Consider the following 17754-nt stretch of genomic DNA (forward strand, 5'->3'; position numbering starts at 1 on the left):
CTTCTTGGATTGATACATTGATCATTATGTAATGCCCTTCCTTGTGCCTAAAAATAGTCTTCATTTTAAAGTCTTTTTTGTCTGATATGAGTATTGCTACTCCAGCTTTCTTTTGATCCCCATTTGCATGGAGTATTTTCTTCCATCCTCTCACTTTCAATTTGTATGTGTCCCTGGCAGTGAAGTGGCTCTCTTGAAGACAGCATATATATGGATCTTGTTTTTGTATCCATTGAGCCAGTCTATGTCTTTTGGTTGGAGCATTTAGTCCATTAATATTTAAGGTAATTATTTATATGTATGTTCTTGTTGCCATTTTATTAATTGCTTTGTATTTGTTTTTGTTTCTCTTTTTTCTTCCCTTCTTCTCTTGTTCTCTCCTCTTCTGGTTTGATGACTATCTTTAGCATTGTACTTGAGGTGATTTTTCTTAGTTTGTTTATCAATTGTAGATTTTTGGTATGCAGTTATTCTGGAATTTTGATATAAGAGTCTATATATACATGAGATTTTTAAGTTCTTGTTCTCTTAATTGCAAATTCATCTCTAGTGTCCTGCATTTGTACACTCCTCTTCTCATGATTTCTGATTTTGGTGGTATAATTGTGCATGGATTATTTCTTATCTTTTCTTTATATATACCTTTATTGGTTGAGCCTCTTCATTTGTGGTATTTTTGTTTCCTGTTGCTTCTTTTCTTTTCTGCCTAGAGAAGTTCCTTTAGTATTTGTGGTAAGGCTGGTTTAGTGTTGCTGAATTCTCTCAACTTTTGCTTATCTGTCAAGCTTTTGATTTCTCCTTCAAATCTGAATGAGAGCCTTGCTGGGTAAAGCAGTCTTGGTTGGAGGTTTTTCCTTTCATCACGTTAAGTATATCATGCCACTCCCTTCTGACCTGCAGAGTTTCTGCCAAAAAATCTGCTGATAACCTTATCAGGATTCCCTTGTATATTATTTGTTTCTTTTCCCTAGTTGCTTTCAAGATTTTCTCTTTGCCTTTAATTTTGGTCAGTTTGATTAATATGTGTCTCAGGGTATTCCTCCTTGGGTTTATTTTATATGGTCCTTGTTGTGCTTCCTGGATTTGAGGGAGTGATTCCTTCCCCATGTGAGGGAAATTTTCAGCTATTATCTCTTCGAATATTTTTTCTGTCCCCTTCTCTTTCTCTTCTCCTTCTGGCACCCCTATAATACAGATGTTGGTGCGTTTCACATTGTCCCAGAGTTCTCTGAGACTCTCTTCATTTGTTTTCAATCTTTTTTCTCTTTTCTGTTCCACATCCATAATTTCCACTAATCTGTCCTCCACCTTGCTTATTCGTTCTTCTGCCTCCTGTAGTCTGCTGTTAGCTGCTTCTAGTGAGTTTTTTATTTCAGTTGTTGTATATTGCATCTCTTCTTGTTTCAGTTTTATATCTTGTATCCCTTTGGTCAGTGTTTCCTGTAAGTTATCCATCTTTGCCTCCAGTTTATTTCCAATGTCTTACATCATCTTCAGCATCAACAGTCTAAAGTCTTTTTCCTGGAGGCTAAGAATCTCCTCCTCACTTAGCTGTTTTTCTAGGGTTTTTCCTTTCTCCCTCATCTGAATTATAGTTCTCTGTCTTTTCATTGTTACAGGTTTTTGGTGTGGTGACCTTTTTATCTATACAAGAGTTGTAGCCCCTATACTTCATGTGTCTGCCCCCCTTGTGGCTGAATTTGGTCTGGGGGCTTGCTGTAGGCTTCCTGATAGGAGGGGCTGATGCCTGCCCACTGGTACATGGTGCTGATTCTAATCCCTCTGGTGGGTGGGGCTTAGTATCTGGATGGGATTGGAGGCAGCTGTGTGCCTGAGGGGTCTTTAGGCAGCCTGTTTACTGAGAGGCAGGGCTGTGGTCCCACCTGGATTGTTGTTTGCCCTGGGGCTTCTCAGTGCTGACTGATGGGTGGGCCAGATTTTCCCAAAATGGCCACCTCCAGAGAAAGGCATGCTGCTGAATATTCCCGAGAGCTTTGCCTTCAATGTCCCTCTCTCACAACAAGCCAGGTTCACCCCTGTTTTCCCAGGATGTCCTCCAAGAACTGCAGTCAGGTTTGACCCAGATTCCCAAGGAGACCTCGCTCTGCCCTGGTACCCAGTGCATGTGAAAGTCTGTGTGCGCCTTTTAAGACTGGGGTCTCTGTTTCCCCCAGTCCTGTGGAACTGTTGTGCACAAGCCCCACTGGCCTTCAATGCCAGATGCTTTGGGGGCTCTTTTTCCCAGTGCCAGATCCCCACACATGAGAGTTTGATGTGGGGCTCAAAACTCACTCCTGTAGGTGAGTTTCTGTGAACCAGTTAGTTTCCAGTCTTTGGGCTCCCACCCAGGAGGTATTGGGTTGTTTATATCATGAAATCATCCCTTCTACCTCTTGATGTAGCCTCCTCTTTTTCTTCTGGAGTAGGATATCTTTTTTAAGGTTTCTGGTCCATTTGAGTGAAGACTGCTCAGTCTTTAGTTGTGAATTTTGTCATTTTTAGGAGAGAAGTTGAGCTCCAGTCCTATTCTGCCATCTTAATCCCATCTCAAAGAAAATTTTAAAATCCTGATAGTTGAATATATTTTTTACAATCCCAATATGACGTTATTCCACCCTTTTTTTCCTTGACATTTAGTCTGGTTTCACGCACTTATAGGGGGTCGCATGCAGAGGCCTCACTCCCTGCATTTGAGGCCTGTGTTCCTCATTTGAAGCAACTATGTGGACACCTCAGCTTGCTAGGTGGCCCTGTGCAGAGGTGCTGCACGTTGCTGTGCTCAATTCAAGATCTAGGCTCCATCCCTGGCAGCAGTGGCAGCTCCTTGGTGGGCCTCCAGCAGCATGGGCCTGGTGGTGGCAGCAACAACCACTCGGGTGGCAAACCTGGGGCCTGCAGGGCACTCAGGTAGCAGGGCCTGCAAAACCTATCATGTGCAATTTAGTCTGAGAGATTAGCAGATACATTAAATGGAACATTTTGATTGGAGATTTCTTTATAATGAAGATTCAATTCAGTTTTGGAATAGCACTTAGGAAAATGTCTATAAAATATTATTTGTCTTCAAATTGATAAAGGTTAGAGAATGATAGGGAGCATCACAAGAGCACATTTAATCACATCTATTAACTTATCTGAATTTTGAAAGATTGGAATTTATTCCTCTGTTTCTTAAAACACATATATCAGCTGATTAAATAAATACATGTTAATAGATAGTACTCTAAAGCAATTTAAAGGTCAAATAAGTATAAGCATTTAGAATGAAGGAAAAGATTATCCAAATGAATTTATTTAACCTCGTAAGAGCACATTTTCTTTCCGAGACAAAACAGATGAATTACCCATTAATGGTGATCTTCATTTCATTGTGCTAAAAATATATTTCAGTATACTGACATTTTCCTCACTCCTTGTCAACAAATGCAGATGGTAACAGTTCTCTTGTAAATGATTTCCAAAGAGAGATATTGGGTCAATCTTCTGTGCAATATATTCTTTGTAGATAAGTATTTTTATTACCCTGTTGTATATTTCATTTTCCCAATACTGTGCATATTGGCTAAAATTTTAGCCATCACTTGAATCATAACGTTAGTTCAAATTGACTTTTCAACATAATAAAATGATTAACAATATGACTACATCACATTTTCCCCATAGAAGACTACAGTGATATCCACAGTGTATTTTGGTGCTATTCAAAGATAATATATTTCCCTAGGAAAAATATTTATGTCTTCAAAGTTAAATGTTCTTAATGAGTTACAAAAGCCCTCAGAGAATGCTGTTTTGAGTGTAATTAATTTGAATGCTACTAATTCACAATGTATGTTATTTTGAACTTGCATTGAGTTAATCTGTGCATGTCTTGTACTATCTTCTTTGGGAAATAATCTGTTAAGCTAAGTAAATGGTGTCAATAATATTAAGGAAGATAGTATATTCCACTGAAGGAAATACATTTAAAAGAATATTTTAGTGGAGTTCCCACTGTGGTGCAGTGCATTAAGAATCTGACTGTAGCAGCTTGGGTCACTGTGGAGGTATGGGTTTGATTCCTGGCCCCATGTAGTGGGTTAAGGTTTGAAGCTGCAGCTCAGATTCAATCACTGGCCCAGGAAATTTCATATACAATGGATGTGGCCACTAAAAAAAGAATATTTTAGTGGCATTCATTGAAATAAAAAGTCTTAAAATATTAAATACACTTCTGTTTTTGTGTATTTATCTAATATTGATTCACTAGTAGTGAATTTTTTTGTACTTATATAAAAATAAAGCTTATTATAAAACGATTTAATTAAAACTAGGATTTTCACCAAGGTATCTTGAATTCTGAGATTAAAAAAATTTAACTAAAAACAGTATTTTCATAAACTGTACACACAGTATTGTGAAAAATCTGTCCATTTAATTGAGTATAAGAATTACATTTAGTAGCTCAGGGTATATGCTTACAATTTGTTGTAGCTTGTGAAAAGGTTTTGGCACACACCAAAACAAACAAATACCCAAACAACCCATTTAAAAAATGGACAAAGAATTTGATAGACATTTCTCTAAACACAATATACAAATGGAAAATAAGAAAATGAAAACATTCTGCACATCCCTAGTCATTAAGGAAGTTCTAATCAAAACCACAATGAGATGCCACTTAATACATATTAGGATGTCTGTTATTAAAAACAAAAGAAAATAATAAGTTTCAGGGTAATTGGCTAGGGAAATTCCATATACAATGGGTGTGGCCATAAAAAAACAATATTTTAGTGACATTCATTGAAATAGAAAGCAACTAGAACCCTTGTGTATTGCTAGTGGTAATATAAAATGGTGCAACTGCTCTATAAAATATATGGTGATTCCCCAAAAAAATTATATATAGAATTACCATATAACATAGCAATTTCATCTTTGGGTATACAAACAAGTGAAAGCAGGGTACAAAGATATTTGTATGCCCATGTTTATAACAGCATTATTAAAATTCTATATATATATAGAATTAATACATATATACACACACACAATACCAGTATAAAAGAGGTGGGTAGGAGCAAAATTGAATTGGAGAAACAAAACAACACGAGATGGTAACTCAAAATACACAGGAACAAGAAAACAAGTGAAGATAACTAGAAATGGCAAGTGAGAAGTTTAATAAAAAATAATTTAAAATTAGGTACTTACACTCCCATGCTTGCTTCAGTTTCACTAAAATAAAAAAACACATAAAGTAATCATTATAAGAATACATTGAGCTTCTTCTACATACATAACTATGTGATATATGTATAGTATATATACATATATAAATGAATAATAAAAAGAAGAATGAATACAGGTATACAGGAGTAATATTTTTATCTCACTGAAATTAACTCATAATAAATCTGAAGTAATTCTAATAAGTTAATACCACAAGACCTAGACATATAAGAGAATAGCATATGCAAACGCACACTCAAACACATGCATATTTGTGTATATGTATACATATTTACATATAACATTATATACATTCTAATTATATGTACACATATAGTGGAAAAATCATTAAAATAATTACAACATTACACTAGAAATTATTCACTTAATGCAAAAAAAAGCTATAAAGGAAAAATAGAGTAACAAAAAAAGGCATGAAACACATAGCAAGCAAAAAGCAATATGGTAGATCTAAATTTACTGTATCAATAATAACAGTGAAAAATGAATGGATTAACCAGGGCAAACAAGGCAGGAATTGTAAGACTGAATAAAAAAAAATCAAATCTAAATATATGCCTACAGGTTGCAGACCTTGGTTTCAAAGCTACAATAGGTTAAATATGAATTGACAGAATGGAGTTCCCATTGTGGCTCAGTGGTTAATGAATCCAACTAGGAACCATGAAGTTGTGGGTTTGATCCCTGGCCTTGCTCAGGATCCAGCGTTGCAGTGGGCTGTGGTGTAGGTCGCAGACGTGGCTTGGATCCCGTGTTGCTGTGGCTCTGGTGTAGGGCGGCAGCTCTAGCTCTGATTGGACCCCTAGCCTGGGAAACTCCATATGCCACAGGAGCAGCCCTAGAAAAGGCAAAAAGACAAATAAATAAATAAATAAAAGGAAATGACAGAAAAAGTTATATCATGCACACAGAAATCATGATAGAGTAACTACATTAATATCAGACTTATTTAAATTAAATACACTTTAAAAATGTTATTAATGTTACTAGAGATAAAGAGGGATATTTTATCATGATAAAAGAGCCAAGTTATCAAGAACATATAATAATTATAAACATATATGCATCTAACAACAGTGCTCTAAGACTCATGAAGCAAAAACTGTCAGAATTGAAGGGACAAAATAGACAATTCAGTAATAACTGTTGGAGATTTAAATATCCTACTTTCTAGATACAAACTATTACATTTAGAAAGGACAAACAAGGTTCTACCATATAGCCCAGGAAACTATATCCAATCTTCTAGGATAGACCATGATGGCAAGAATATTAAAAAAGAATGTATATATGTATAACTGCATCACTTTGCTGAACAGCAGAAATTGGCACATTATAAATAAACTATATTTTTTTAATTAATAAAGAATAAAATAAGCTTCCAAATTATAAAAAAGTACCACTTTCTGTAATAGAACAACAATGTAGGAAACTACAGAAGAAATAGAAGTTAGCAGTACTCTATTAGACCTAACAGACATCAATAGAACACTATCGAATAAGAGCAGACTATATAGTCTCTTTAAGTACACATGTACCATTCTACAGGATAGAATGCTATAAAATATGCTTTGATGAATTGAAAGAATTATATTCATGCAGAGTATATTCTCTGACCACAATGGGATGAAATTAGAAATAAATAACACAGACAAATTTGGAAAATTACCATGTATGGGAAACTTAAACCACATGCTCTTAGATAATCAATTGCTCAAGGAAAATAATCACAAGAAGAATTATTAAAAGAATTACATCATTAGGGAGTTCCCGTCGTGGCGCAGTGGTTAACGAATCCGACTAGGAACCATGAGGTTGCGGGTTCGGTCCCTGCCCTTGCTCAGTGGGTTAACGGTCCGGCGTTGCCGTGAGCTGTGGTGTAGGTTGCAGACGCGGCTCGGATCCCGCGTTGCTGTAGCTCTGGCGTAGGCCGGTGGCTACAGCTCCGATTAGACCCCTAGCCTGGGAACCTCCATATGCCGAGGGAGCGGCCCAAGAAATAACAACAACAAAAGACAAAAAAAAAAAAAAAAAAAAAAAAAAAAAAAAAAAAAGAATTACATCATTAAATCACTTTAATCATGAAATACTCTATATTTTCCCCTGAGATCAAGAACAAATATAGGATGTATGCTTTCATCACAGCTATTAAACATTATACTGGAGGTTTGAGCCAGGACAATTAGACAAGAAAATATATAAAAGGCATTAATATTGCAAAGAATGAAGCAAAACTATCTCTATATCACCAAAAACCTGTTAAAACTATTAATCAAGCTCAGCAGTGTTATATAGGCTTTAAGAGAAATATATAAAAATCAAGTATATTTCCATATTCTAGCAATAAACATTCCAAAAGGGAAATTAAGAAAACAATCCCATACAATGGAATAAAGTAATTAGCAAATTTAACAAAAGGAGTTCAAGGTTTTTACTTTGAAAAATTTGATATAACTACTCAAAGAAATTAAATATATAGGTGAGTGGAAAGACATCTCATGTTCAAAGGTAGGAAGATGATACTGTTAAAGTGCAATATGCAACAAATTGATCTTTAGATTAAATACAACCCCTATAAAAATCTGCAAAGTCTAAACTGAGTTTCTGTAGAAAGTGAGTAGAGGAATTGGAACTGTCATATATGTCTGGTGGTAATGTAAAATTGTGCAGTCAATTTGGAAAACAGTTTGGTAGTTCCTCAAAATTAAACATAAAGTTGCCAAATGACTCAGCAACTCCACAATATGTACATTCTTAAGAGAAATGAATGTGTTTACCCAACAATTTTTACACAAATGTTCATAACAGCATTAGTCATGATAGGCAAAAATTGTAAACAACCCAAATGTCCATGAACTGATGAGTAGATAGATAAAATGTGGTATAATTATCCAAAGTAAACTTATGAGCAATAAAAAAAGAATTGAAGTGCTGACCCATGCTACAACATGGAAGAACCTTTAAGAACATTATGCTAAAAGAAATAGGTCAGTCACAAAAGACTACATTTAAAAGATTCTATTTATATTACATATTTAGAATGGGCAAGTCTATGGAAGAAAATTTCCTCATCAAAAAGGGGCAAATAACTCAATCTTGAAACTGTGATATATTCTTTTGCTATAAAATTTAAGACTGCCAGATCATGTGCTTTTCTGATGGTGAGGAAATTAAATTTTTTTAAATATAGTTTTTGTGTGTTTATATATTTCCATGCATACCTTTATGATTTAATATCACACAAAATACATAAAATTCTACCTTCTCAACTACTTCTCAAATGTAATTGTGCAAAAATATAAAATATTTTAAGTGTTAATTTCATAGGGAGTTTTCAAGTGTCTTGTAAATGCAGAAAGGTAAACGGTTATCTAATGGAGAAAATTAGTCCCACCTAGAATCTCTCCTGATACATCCTATTCTTTGGTTTTAAGTGTGATATGATAATGATAGCACCTGGAATCCATATCCTATTGAGGATTTATTTTTAAATTTTATGATTGTCGTGTCTTAGAGAAATTATTTTTTTAAATCATGTTTTAATTATAGCTAATAACATGCCTTGCTCTAAAGTCAACTTTTATATTGATATAGCTATTTCTACTTGTCTTTATATAGTATACTTATGTATTTTACTACTGGCATTTGAAAACTTTACAGAAACCTTATAAAGGAGTTTTAAAAAGTATTATAATTTAAAGCTAAGTATTTTGGCTCTGCAATTTATTATGCTGCTAAACTCAGATTTATCATGATTTCAGAAAATGTGGAATACAGAAATCAATTGTCTTTGAGATAATTATAGCTATATTTCACTCCTGAAACTAAAAGGCATATCTTAGAGTCCAATAAAATATGTTTCCAAATTAACCTAATTTATTCTTAGATTTATTCTCAGATTAATTAATTAGATTTTTAAGCAAAACCATTCACTATAATTGGTTAGATCATTACATGTTTCTCTGACTGGTTTCTCCATTAATTTCACTCATGCTCTCTGTGTTGGTTAGGACCATATTTCACCTGACCTGTGTGTAAACATCAAAGACCAAAGTTTCCATTCATAGTCACAAACTATTTAAAATATCTACATTTGGGAGACAAGGTCAAAATATCCTAATTATAAAAAGGAGACACATCCTCTTACTCCTGGTTATTTATATTACTGTAAGAACTATTTCTTGACAATTTAATACTAATTGTGAAACTATTGGAAGTCTCTGGTGCATTTTTATATAGGTTATTAAATTTTCCTGTAACAATCTGACATTTTCAAGTAGCTCATCAAAATATACCTTTGAAATATAAATTTTATCATTTGTTTCCCACCCTAACAGGGGCAGAGATAACTGTTGAACCAACTGTGGAAGAGGCCTCTGACAACTGCACTCAAGAATGTCTCATCTTGGGGCACTCTGATGCCTGCTGGATGCCAGCTTCTCTGACCCACTCCAGCCCTCAACAGACACAGGCCTCTGGTCTATGCCACAGCCCGCCCATGACACAGACCACTCTTCGCCACCGCAGCCCTCCAGTGACACAGACCGTTGCCCTCTGCCACAGCCCTCCTGTGACCCAGACTATCACTCTGTGCCACAGCCCTCCATTGGCACACACTTCTGCTCTCCACCACAGTCCACCTCTAGCCAAGGCTACTCCTCTTCGCCACAGTCCCCCACCAGCACAGGCCTCAGCCCTGCACTACAGCCCTACCCTGGCACAGGCTGTGGCTATCCAGCACAGCCCTCCTCTGCCACAGGCTGCTGCCCTCCATCGCAGTCCTGCACAACCACAAATGGGTCTGCAGCAAGGTTGGGGGCAAGGTGCTAGCCCTGATGGACTTAATTCTCTCAACCAGGGATTACAAGGTAGTGCAAGATCTCAGTTTTACACCATGTCTGAAAGACTTCATCCTAGTGATGATTCAATTAAAGTCATTCCTTTGACAACCTTCACTCCAGGCCAACAGGCCAGACCCTCTAGGGGTGAGTCCCCCATTATGGAAGAACATCCCTTATAAAACTAAAACAGCTACTTCACATTTTCCAAGTTGTATATAATCAAAGTTTAAGATCCAATTTCAATGACTACTTAAAATTGTTAGATTTGTAAATAGCTGTGTAAATAGAACCTATACCAGAATCAAGTCTAGAGCTAGGCCCTTAGTCAAAACTAAAAAAAATAAATAAATTTATAATTTTATTAATTCAGAATGTGTATTTAAGAAGAAAGAAAAAAGACACACAACTTTGTACAGAAAGGCTTATCATGACAGATGTCAATATATAGTATATATTGTTTCTGATGCGCTGTAATTTTTCATTTATTTTTACCAACATGTGCAATATTACTGAATTTTTTCCATTCTGGTTTTTGTGGACCCAGTACATAGCTAATGGAAAACTAGCAACATCTGATTTTCCAACAGTACCGTTATTCCATCTAAACTTTTGTTTAAAAAGCATTAGAAGGTATAAGTAAGGTAGCATTTTTGTTTGTATTTTTGTTTGTATTTGTTGTTGTCTTTACTTTTTATTAGTTTTTCTACAAAAATGAACAGTAGGGAATGTAAATATCTCTTATTTTTTGTCTCTTTTTTTATGTTTTCTACCTTTATTTTAATAATATATTGTTGATATAATTTCTATATATATTCTCAGTAAAGATCATATACAAATTTTATAGATTTATGTCTATAACCTATTTCTCTACTCTTTAGTAGAGTTCGAGACATTGAAGTGCAATAACTGTGCCCAAATTAGGCAATTATTTGCTAAAAAGGGCCCCTTTCTTTTTTTAATTAATTTATCTTTGTAGTTTAGTATGTAGTGCATCAGAAATCATGTTGCATCTGTCATCTTAAGTCTATATTCCACTATTAATTGGGTCTTGATCTTCTGAAATTTGTATATAACAGCCTATAAAATCACAAAGAAGGTGGATATATTCAACACCTAATTCAAATAAATATACCTGTAGATAAAATCACATACTACACTTATAAGACTAAGGGATTTTTGTCATTCTAGCTCAACCTACTGAAGAAAACCACTGATAACAACATGAAAGTCAGGAAGGAACTTTTCAAGGGATATAACTATAAATCTACATCAAACATGTTACTGTATAGAATTTTAAAGAAATGTGCAGAGGGAGAAATGAGGTTCATGACTGGCTCTTGGGGTAGATAATAAATACCCCAATAACACACACACACACACACACACACACACACAACTAACAAAATCTCACATATGAAACAAAATATGTCATTCTAAACAAAGAATACATGAGTATTCCTAGGGAATATTAACTTCCTTCTGTTATTGTTCTTTATTTTATTCTTTATCCTCTTCACTGGCTGTGATCTTCTGTGTGCACATTTCATCAATTTACAGAAACACCATCAACTTAGTTTTCCCCCATAGCAAAACTGAGAAAATGTCTTGTTTCAGTATTACACTAAACCAACAGACAATTGATGTTTTTGCTGGATTTTGGGGGGTGGTGAATATTTCTTCTTGATTAAATTAGATGTAGACTTTGTAATGTGCAACTTGAAGATATGTAATTTATGATTAAATTGTGTGTAAATGTTGTATTATTAACTGTGGTAAATTTCACATAATTTCATTGGTGAAAGTTTCTACTGAATGTTGTAAAAGCTTCTCTTCATGTCCCCAGCAGGTCACGTAACGTTTTGAGAATATATTGTTCCCATTACGAAGCTCTTTAAATCAAGTCTGATTTGGTGTGTAGAACTTCTTAACTTTTAACTACTAGAGTTTAATTACCAAAATTTCAAATTAATTAGAATTATTGATTTTTTTCCTCCTTTGTGTTTGTTAATGTTCAAAAGAACCTGGAGCATCCTGGTATTCAAGTTGCATGTAAATCTGGAAGGACTTATGCTGTTTGAAAGTTGATTGAGATAAAACCATGTATATGTGTTGGTATTATTGCTGCTATGGTTGGTGATGAAGATTTTAGACCTGGGGAAGATAAAGAAACCCAGAATGACAAAATCAATGCTTCCGGTAGATTTTAGAAATTTTTTCTTTCTCTAAAACTTGCAAAGATAATGTGAGAAGTTTTTCTTCAATTTTAGTCATTTCCACATATTTTTCTCTCCACATTATTGGTAAAGATATACACACACAAGGAAACAAATAAAAAAGGAGATAAAAAGGAGAAACTGAAAAGTCTATTAAATATGTCTGCAGCATGAACAGTTACTATCTATGTTAATGAAAATCAGACTAGAATCCAAAGTTAGATTTTTTTTTCCCCATAGTGTGATTTATTGAGTTATATGGCTGGCTTTTAAATCCTCATATGTAGAAATTTGTGAAGTTTTGATACCTTTCCTAGAGTTATAGGAATGAACAAATATGCTTTTATTGCCCTTTCTAATTCTGATTAGTCAGACTTAGATTGTGTTTAGAATATTAAATGACTGGGCACCCTCTTCTGGGTCTGTACCAGAGAGGCTTTGATTGGAAGCAGGCTCAAAGAAGCCAAAGAGGCAAGGGGTGTGAGCCCAGTTATTGTCCCCTATGCATTCTCTTCTTAAGCTTCCTCTAGGTCTGGCCTTGGCAACCTGTAACTTCCAAGGTTTCAGACTGATGAGATATTTCTCATCACATTGCAAATTCTTTCTTTGAATGGATGGATAGAGCTGGAGGTTGACAAAGCTCACAGGTGGCTTTTTTAATGTACAAAAAATTTAGTCCCAGTACTCCAAACAGTCTTATTTTACCACCAGTCAAAAAATATTTCCCTTGAAAAAAGTAGCATTTGATTTAGTTGGAAATAAGAACTTTGAATTAAATGACAAGCATGATAATAAGACATTCAGTCAGACTGATTCTATATTGTGGCCATATTCAATTACATGTGATTATTAATTTACTAGTTATAACATAAATATACCACATCTATAAGTATGTATTGAAACACTGTATCTTATGTGCTAAGTGCATACATATTTTTTCCTTGAACTTTATCCTCAAGTTTTAGCTAATACTGTGTCAGTGTATTAAAAACAAACTTACATATGGTACAACAATGTGATAAATTAGAGAGTACATTTTGTGTAGTCTCATTTAATTATTTAACATTTTATTTCTGATAATGTAAATTTGGTTAGAAATAAATGATTGTTAAACAATTAGTGCTATCGTGTATTGTGACAATTATGAAGAGCCTCTGCCTTCTCAAACTAATATTTGTCACACACTTTTATTAAAGTGGAGAAAAATAGACTAAAAAGTCACAAATTCTGCGGTCCTTAAAATGGAATCATGTCACTCATTAAAAAAAAAAGTCCTTTTCAGTGATGGGAAAATTGATTTATCCACATGAATATTTTGACATTAGGGTTTTTTTGCTGTTTATATTAAGGCTGAATGTGCATATATCTTCTAATCCACATTTATGAACATCTGTTTGAGCTTTTTTTTTATATTCTTCTGATATATGTTTTCTACTATGGTTATCATTTCTCATCTTCTATCATATTTGTTCTAAACAAAGTTTTATAAGTTATTTTTAGATAAACTTTTTCTTGCAATCATCAGACACTATTTTGGCTATTTCCAACTGGCACAATTGCCCTGGAAAACATGGGAGCAAGAGAAGCTGAACTATATTTGGATAGGAACCTTCTTACACTAACGTGCCAATTACCACACCAGAGCAATTTTAGGCAGAGGCCTTAAAATATTCATTTATAGTGGCTTTCTTACACTAACCATCCATGTGCTTTCAGTAAATATGGTTTTTAAAAGCAGTGCAAGTTGACATGAGTAGAAGTAGCAATGAAAATGCCACTCAGAAAAATGTGTGTGCACAAATGAAAAGAGAAATGAAGGCAATTTTTTTTAGTGACTGTATGTGATACTTTTACAAATAAAATATGTGAAATTTATGCTATCTCTGCTTAAAATACTTGGAATTTAATGAAATATGTATTTATGTTTGTATTTTGAGAAGATTCCTCCTCTGTGACATCATAGAGCATCTGAAAGTGAACAGCTTTCCAAAGCAGCTCAAGCCATGCTTTGAAAGTAAGAAGGTTGGATATTGTATGGCCGAGAGTGGCAGTATGTAGTCCAGTGGCAAATATGTATTAATTGTTCAATATCACATTCTGTATTGCATGCTTTCCTATTCATTAATATAGGTATTAATAAAGGTATGAAAAATAAATGTAATTATTTATTGTATGTGCATGCTAATTCAACAGTTAAAGGTTTTATTTTACTTTAAATCATTTTTCAAATCTGAGTTCTGTGAGCCACTGCAGCAAATTAATGGAACCTGAGGAATAGGCACCTCCAATCTGTAGCTGGTCAGTCAGAAGCACAGGTAACAGTCTATGCTTACCATTGGTGTCTAAAGTTGGAGGTGGGTGGGACAGTCTTGTAGGACTGAAGACTTAACATATGGAATCTGATGCTATCTCTGGATAGATAGTATCAGGATTGAGTTGAATTGTAGCACACCCAGCTGGTGTAGTAGAGAATTGCTTGGTGTGGACAAAACCTTGCACACATTCTGTGACTAAAAGTATAAGAGGTGAAGTACTCTGTGTGAAAAGTAAAGGAGACACACAAGAAAAGAAAAAACACAGAAGGAGGTGGAAAACAGGTGTTTCCTTTTATAATGGCAAGTAGAAGAAGACACTGAGCACCTAAACACACAGAGAACAAATACGATAAGAAAATATACCCTGTTTCTAGGGTTGGGAACAAGAATTACTGGATTCTAATTTGTCTTACTTGTCTTGGAGTTGTGAAGAAGTATAGATAAATTTATTATTATGTGATAGATTGGTGCTTTGAAGCTTAAGCTTATCTACTAGGGGATATTCACCAGATATTGTCAAGGGAAAAATGCTATCAAAGATCTATCTAATGAAAGAAAACTGTTAGCCCTTTTCTTAAGTCTTTTTAAATTTTACGCATAAACCAATTGGCTCTTTGGCACCATATATCTGGAAGTTAGAAAAATTTATTACCAAACAATACACTCAAAGTGGGAGAGTGAAGTGATTTTTCATGAACTAAAGGGAAAAAGTTGCTGCTTTCAATTTAGAATGCTTCCATAAGAACATTTCAAATTTATAGAGCAAATTACACTGTGATAGCCCAAGGTAAATTTTTTCCACTACATTCTTTATTCATAGGAAGAGAAAAAAAATCAATTACTGGATGACACTTGATTGCCTTTTAGGCACAAAGATGATAATGTGTGTCACTATATATTTTCTATGAAAGCATTCATATGGTCAAATGCAATGAAACTAAGGGGCTAAGTCATACACTGCCCATTTCCAGTACTTAAAGTTATTGTCCTACATGTTACATTTCAGTCACATGCCTAGAAGGGAGCATTCATTTAAAGATTAGGCATCAAGTCCTCATATAATTAACTAGTGTGTCCAGTAGCATGTCAAGAAAGATTTTCCTACACACATCTGTTTCTTAACCGAGAATGACATTGAAAGAAGCTGAACTTTAAACATAAATAGTAAGGATACAAAGTACTTGTCTTGCCATCAATCCAATTAGAAAAAGTATCCAATCATCCTAATATGCTTATCTTCAGTATTACTGAGCAAGTGGAAAAATCCAGGAAATGCACTCTATTTAGAAAATCTCATTGTCTGTGTCTCTGGTTAAAAAAAGTCACAGTAGGGAATTCCTTTTGTGACTCAGTAGGTTAAAGATCTGACATTGTCTCTGTGAGGATATGGGTTCCATCACTGGTCTCGGTCTGTATATTAAGGATCAAGGGTTGTTGCAAGCAGCAGCGTAGGTCACAGATATTGCTTATATCTGGTGTTTCTGTGGCTGTGGTATAGGCCTGTAGCTGCAGGTCCAATTTGACCCCTAGCCTGGGAACTTCCATATGCTGCAGGTGCCACCATAAAAGAGAAAAAAAAAAGTCACACCTGATTTTACAACAAAGTCAGTTCCAGCAATTAAATTTGGTAGGAAACGAAGGCAGAGTACTGATATTCTGTGATAGTTGATTTTATGTGTCAACTTTGGTAGGTCATCTTGCAAGATATTTGGTCAAACATTGGTCTAGATGTTATTGTCAAGGCACTTTTTATATAAGATAAACTTTTAAATAAGAAAACTTTGGATAATGCAGATTATCCTCTATAATGTGGGTCAGCCTCATACAAACAGTTGAAGGCCCTAAGAGAAAATCTACTGACTTTTCTCTAAGAAAGGGGGAATTCTGTTAGCAGACTGCCTTCAGATTTGAGCTATAACATCAATGCTTCCTTGGGTCTCCAGCCTGCCATGGTACCTTCAGATTTTGAACTTTCCAGCCTCCACAACTATGTGAACCAATTTCTTAAAAGCACCCTCTCTGTGTCTGTCTCTATCTCTGTCTGTCTGTCTCTGTCTCTCCATATAGAGTTCTGGAGAACTCTAATATAGATTTTAACTTCAAAAAAAATACCTTACCTAAGATCATCATACAAGATTAGGCCTGATGAAGTGCCATTCCATTCCATATTTAGGTTTTGAAAGATGTTTCTTTTGATGTGTAGGTGAGCTTATCTAGAATTATGCCTCCAGTATTTATTTAGTGGTTATATTCTAAAACCATACAAATTCTGCTTAAAATCTAGATTACTTACTATGGGGCAATTTTTTTTTTGGTGGCACCCACAGCATGCAGAAGTTCTCAGGCCAGTGATCGAACCTATGCCAGAGCAGTGACCCAAGCCACTGCAGTGACAACACTGGATCCTTAACCAGCTGAGCCCCATGGGATCTCCTCCATGGGATAATTTTTAAGCCTCCATTTTCTAATTTTTGAAATGGGGTTAATATAGGTAAATTTTGTAGAATCATGGCAATATGTGACTTGAGAAATTTGGCTGAAGAAGGGAGAAGCTAAATGATAAAGAAACGAAGTAAAAAATTTTTCCTCTGGAGTAACACATATAAAATTCACCTCACTAGGCTATTACTTCTTTCTATTCAATGGGGAAGCACAATAAAGAAGAATGGACTAGTTAACCCTTCTCTGCCCTAGAGAGGGTTTCTCAGCCCTGAGATCCTTGAAATCTAACCACCTGATGAAGTGAAGTTTTTAGTCACCTGAAGAATACAAGGGTCTCTCATCCCATTGGAATTGAGGAAATGTTGACGGGTATTTTCAAACACCTAACCTGATCATGGCCATTATATTATGACTAAAGTTTTACGCCTATGACATTATTAGTGAAGAAGAAAGCAGTAAAGGGAAGAACTTAGAGAAACAAATATTTAGAGAATGAGGTAGTGAGGCAGGGAAGGAAATAAGAAAAACACGCTTGAAAGAGAATTCATAATTCAGTAGGTATTTAATCAGTGCCTATGAGATGAAAGCACTGTTCTAGGCACAGAAGATACAATTATGAGATGAAAAAAGGTTTCTGCTCTTATGGAGCTTGGGAACAAATGATATGTAGGAGACAGGCAATACATAAGAATACACATACATTTATTA

General features: G+C 34.9%; 1 protein-coding gene across 8 annotated transcripts in view; it reads left to right on the plus strand.

Annotated features, from left to right (window-relative positions):
* The window catches only part of PCDH11X (protocadherin 11 X-linked), a 729120-nt gene extending 714670 nt beyond the window's left edge, over nt 1-14450 (plus strand). For all 8 annotated transcript variants that reach the window (XM_021080416.1, XM_021080417.1, XM_021080409.1 and 5 more), the window contains one exon: nt 9573-14450. Coding sequence is in view for 7 of the 8 variants with exons in the window: in XM_021080409.1 (XP_020936068.1) it covers nt 9573-10255 (683 nt within the window). In the remaining variant the exon portion in view is untranslated. The remainder of the gene's footprint in view (nt 1-9572) is intronic.

The sequence above is a fragment of the Sus scrofa genome, chromosome X (genome assembly GCF_000003025.6).
Source record: "Sus scrofa isolate TJ Tabasco breed Duroc chromosome X, Sscrofa11.1, whole genome shotgun sequence".
In the NCBI taxonomy this organism is placed as follows: Eukaryota; Metazoa; Chordata; class Mammalia; order Artiodactyla; family Suidae; genus Sus; species Sus scrofa.